The 5,255-nt window shown below is 42.9% G+C and overlaps 1 protein-coding gene across 1 annotated transcript; it reads right to left on the bottom strand.

Moving 5' to 3' along the window:
• Positions 1 to 3,195: 3,195 nt before the first annotated feature.
• Positions 3,196 to 4,590, bottom strand: CCIN (calicin). Its single transcript, XM_030004976.1, is given in 3 exon segments — positions 3,196 to 3,765; positions 3,768 to 4,207; positions 4,210 to 4,590. Coding segments are annotated over 3 exon segments (1,005 nt in total). The 5' UTR covers positions 4,556 to 4,590; the 3' UTR covers positions 3,196 to 3,546.
• Positions 4,591 to 5,255: the final 665 nt, after the last annotated feature.

Here is a 5,255-nt window from a genome sequence, read left to right as displayed (position 1 = left end):
TTTGCCTTCCTGGAAGATAGGTGTGACACTTGCTCTCTTCTAGTCTTGAAGAACACTCCCAATTGCCATGGCCTTTCAAAGTTTATCAAGAGTGGCCTCCCAATGACATCAGTCAGCTTTCTCAGCACTCATGGGTGCAACCCAGGGACTTATGTATGTCATTTGTTTAAGTGCTCTCTAAACTGGTCTTCCTCCACCCAGAGTAAGTCTTCCTTGCTCCAGACTTTTTTTTTTTGTTGCAGAGCCTTAGGATTCCTGAAGGGTACAATCATTTGCTTACAGCAGACCTAATAAGGTGCTCCAAATTTATTTGTAATGCAAGGTGAATTGTCTGATTTAGGTACATACAAATCCAGTATAGCAATAGGTGTCTTTCTGATGGTGAAACAATAGCATGTGGCTCCCCACGGATCATATTTCCTTAGAAGCACAAGGAAAACTAGGACTGGCTTTTTGATGCCATTACTATTTGTTTTCTTGACAGCATCTGCTTTTCTGAAAGGAACAGGCAAAATCAGAGGAATGCACAGAGAAAAGCTACTCCTATAGCATGTTCCATTTCCATAAAGATGGTGAGGGTCAACATTTTTGTGCTGTTATTAGAGAGCTATATGAAATAAATAACAAGAGAGAATGTGCTTAAAGGGTCTATTTTTGCTCTTGGTACAAAACCCATTAATTATCAGGAAGAAGAAGCAATATGTAGAGACAGAAGAAAAAATTACTTATTTCTGGGCATTTCTGGAACACATTTGCAAGTCAGCTGATTGATTGCCATTTTCAGGTTTGTTTTGGGTTTGTGTGGCAGGGTTTTGGTAGCGGGGAAGGGGCTGCACAGATGGCTTCTGTGAGAAGCTGCCAGAAGCTTTGCTGGCTCCAAGTTGGACCCACCTCTGGCCAAGGCCGAGCCCATCAGCGACGGTGGTAGTGCCTCTGGGATAACATATTTAAGAAGGGGAACTTGCAGCAGAGAGGGGAGTGGGATGTGAGAGAAACCCCTCTGTACACAGCAAAGTCAGTGAAGAAGGAGGGGGAGGAGGTGTACCAGAGGAGGGGATGCCCCTGCAGCCCGTGGTGAGACAGCAGGCTGTCCCCCTGCAGCCCATGGAGGGGAGTGGGAGAGCAGATGCCCACCTGCAGCCCATGGAGGAGCCCATGCCAGAGCAGCTGTCTGCCTCCAAAGATGGCCGTGACTCCATGGGAAAGCCCATGCTGGAGCAGTCTGTGCCTGAAGGACTGCAGCCCACAGAAAGGACCCTGGAACGCTGGAGCAGTTCGTGAAGAACCGCAGCCTGTGGAAAGCACCAATGTTGGAGAAGTTCATGGAGGACTGTGGAGAGGGAGGGACCCCACACTGGAGCAGGGGAAGAGTGAGGAGTCCTCCCCGAGGAGGAAGGAGCAGCAGAGACAATGTGTGATGAACTGACCCCAATCCTCATTCCCCACTCCCCTGTGCCACTGCGGGGAGGAGGTAGAGAAAACTGGGAGTGGAGTTGAGCCTGGGAAGGAGGGAGGGGTGGGGGAAGTTGTTTTAAGATTTGGGTTTACTTCTTGTTATCCTTGTTTTGATTTGAATGTTAACAAATTAAATTTACTTTGTTTTTTCCCAAGTTGAGTCTGGTTTTTGCCCATGAACATAAGTGGTGAGTGATCCCTCCCTGTCCTTGTCTCGACCCACAAGCTTTTCTTTATATTTTCTCCTCCTCATCCCACCAGGGCTGGGGAGGAGGAGTGAGCAAGTGGCTTCATGGTGCTTTGTTACCGGCTGGGCTTCAACTGTGACAAGGTTCAAGGCTCATTACCAGGAGGAAAAAAAGTCTTACCATATAGAACAGCTGAAGCCTGTAAGAAGCCCCTTATCCCTCGCCTATTAAATTTGTTTAACCTACTCTTCTCTGGCAGCCATGTTAGCAAGGAAGATGACTGATGTCATTTTGAGGCCACTCAATCATCTTTGAAGGGTCATGGCAATTGGGAGAGTTCCTTGAGACTGGAAAAGAGTAATTGTTCTTCATATCTTCAAGAAAATGGTCAAGTTCACAGAAAAACCTTTTGTATTCTTCACTAGTGAAAGATAACACAGAAGTCCTGATTCTGCAAAGCAGTGATACGTATGTTTGACTTCATAGCTTCTTGTCCTTTGAGAATGCCTTGCATGTCAAGTTCTTCCATCCAGAGGAAGACTTGTCAGCCTGCCTGAGAGAACTGACCTGAGAGGATAACTTCCTAGCATGTCTGATCAAACTGACTGCAACTGTGCAGATAGTAAGCCCGTATCTTTCTGTTCTACGACCTCACTCTCATCTTTTCTGACATAACTGAAGGGACATATTTAATTTACAACAGAAATTGTAAATTTCCTCTAGACTGTAAGAAGTATTCAGTGAAAAATTTCCCTTCAATAGCATATAAAAAAATTCATTCACTAAATTGTTTTCCATTAAGTTTTCTGGACAATCTTTATTGTATCTTTCTTCTACAGATTGGATTCCCAAGGCTCCTTCTTCACAATGCACTCTCTGAGTCCTTCAGTATCACTGATGGTGAAACTTCTGTAACTCCTTATGTAGTAAATCTAATTAAAATATTAGCAAAGAATCAAATACTTATTCCATGGACTAAATTCCTGTTGTCTTCCTTAGAAACAGTAAAGCAGTGATATTTTCTTGGTATGATTTGTAGACACAAAAGCATGAGATGCAGAATGACTATTTCACCTTGCCCAAACGCAACACAAGTCACAAATGCCTGAGAAGAACCTGGCTGCACAGAACCAACTCATGCAAGAAAGCTACTACAAATAACTCTTTAATTTTGAGTCTATTTCTGTTGTAAGCTATTTTTCAAAGTGTGAAGTTTTTAAGTTGGTTTAATTGACCCTAAAATGAATGACAGCCACTTGAAATAAGGGGATTATTGAAGTACATGCTGAGTAGAAATCACAACTGTCCTGGTTTCAGCTGGGATAGAGATAATTTTCTTTCTAGTAGCTGGTATAGTGCTATGTTTTGGGTTCAGGATGAGAAGAATGTTGATGTTTTCAGTTGTTGCTAAGTAGAGTTTATACTAAGTCGAGGATTTTTCAGCTTCTCATGCCCAGCCAGCAAAAAGGCTGGAAGGGCACAAGAAGTTGGGAGGGGAAACAGCCAGGACAGCTGACCCCAACTGGCCAAAGGGGTATTCCATACCATGGGACATCATGCCCAGTATATAAACTCTTGCAAAGTAAGGAAGTCAAGTGAAGAAGGCTTTGGTACAAGTGAAAAGTCATTCTTTATTGACAAGGATTTTTCTTTTTACCTTTCCAAATTAATTGCAATTTTTAGAAGAACTTTGAAAGGTATTTTGACTGTATGGGAAACTGAATAGTCAAGAACTTCTGAAGGATCTGCCAGAATTTTCCCATTTCCCTTCTTTCTGGTGTAGTCAGAAGGTATTTGAACTGAGAGAATATTCCTGAGGTCGTCTTTCATCTGCATAAAAAATGCCTCCATACAGGAGGGACCTCCTTGTGGTCTCCAACTGAGCACACTGGATGCAACAAATCTAAAGTGCAGGTATTTGTAATATCACAACTAATTTGCTCACTTCTTTTTCTGCAAGCTCAGGATGTTTTCCTGTGGAAAAGACAACAACAGGTTTATGGTTGAATTCAATATGGAAGGTGAGGCATTGCACCATGTTCCCTGTCTGAGTGTCAAAGTAATCTACCATCTGAACGTATAGGAAGCACCCATTCAGTTGCCTTGTCACAAGATAAACTAACTTGACTTTTTTCCTTTGGTGATCAAGGCAGTAGCATCCATGGGAATGCTTATTTTCCCAATCAGAGTCCAGTTATCTTCCCTCCCATCATGGTACTTGCAAGTGTTAGAGACATATTTCCTCGCATCAGCACAATCCCCAAGGGTGTACACTACTCCTCCACAGGTCACCATTATGTGGAATACCAAACCTATAGGCAGTACCTCAGTGCAGGAATTGTCTTCTACGTCATGTCTCTGAGCTGTATTTGAGGTAGTGATCTGGTCTGTTATTCCTCCAGTGATACTAACTGCTAATGTTGCACTAGGAGGAGCTGCATTACATGGCATCTCTGTCAATTTCAGCCACATGTAAGCAAAACATGTAAGCTCAAAAGTATAAGCAAAACCCTCATCATCAAATCTTACATACTCTTTCTGGCCTCCTAAAATCATTAGAGTCAATTAATGGCCCCTTTCTCTGGAAAAGAAAGAAGTCTTCAAGCACGTTCCTGCTTCCTGTCACTCAAAATCATTTCCATCTGAGCCAGAGGGCCAGAATGACTGTTGAGCATCAGCATATCATGGCTGGTAGCCACTAGTGTGTTGGCTGAGACCCCAGGTAAGTGGATATAGGCAAAAATCTAGTTGGAATATGTTTATCTTTTGTCTTTCCTGAATTTCACTTATGAGATCAGGGCCAGAAAAGTCTGGTTCTCATTCTGCACATGGAGGTTGTCCTCCTTGAGGAGCCTACCACATATCTGACAGGGGCTGGGCATGAGTTCTGAAGTACCCACAAGTCCCTGCATTAGGCACTATTCACCACCTCTTTAAGCTTACACATATAGGCTATGAGCATGTAGATCAGGCAACTTTTCTCCACAAGGGAACTGAGAATAAAAACAGAGCTGTGAGCTTTCATGGAGTCACACTTGAACTACATTGCCACTTTCAGCAGTTCCTCCATTTTATTTTGATCTGTTGTTCCTTTTCTGTGAACTGCATCTTCCTACATTTAGTCTTGCAAGTCAAAGGCAGAGATGATAGTATGAGCTTTCAGACTCCAGTTGTTATGGTGAGATGAATGGTGTCATAAAATACAGCTGCTAGAACACAGTATACCATGGTTTACATGTATTGAAGTGTTGAGAGGAAAACTAATAGCTAGGACTATCTGTAAAGTTCTAGCATGACAATACAGAACAGGTCAAATAAGAGGTAGAAGAAAAATAAAATTAGGCCCTTTTCTCATGAATCTCCTTTCTCAACAGTCTGGAGTAAAACAACTAGAGCTGTATGTAGTGTCAGAGAAAATCAGCACTGCCCACAGTTGGGAGCACAGGTTGAACACTGACAAAAACAGGATATGGCGCAGCATTGGCAGGGACTGTGCATGCTGGCCTCCCAAGGAAGTAAATTTATTAGGTAATTGCTAGCAGGAAATACATCCTTTCTTCTGTTTGCCAAGTTATCTACCCAAGTATGGTACTTTTCCCAGGAAATATCAGG

This window comes from Aquila chrysaetos, chromosome Z (assembly GCF_900496995.4).
Source record: "Aquila chrysaetos chrysaetos chromosome Z, bAquChr1.4, whole genome shotgun sequence".
In the NCBI taxonomy this organism is placed as follows: domain Eukaryota; kingdom Metazoa; phylum Chordata; class Aves; order Accipitriformes; family Accipitridae; genus Aquila; species Aquila chrysaetos.
The sequence above is the reverse complement of the archived record's forward strand: the minus strand, read 5'-3'. Positions and strand labels throughout refer to the sequence as shown.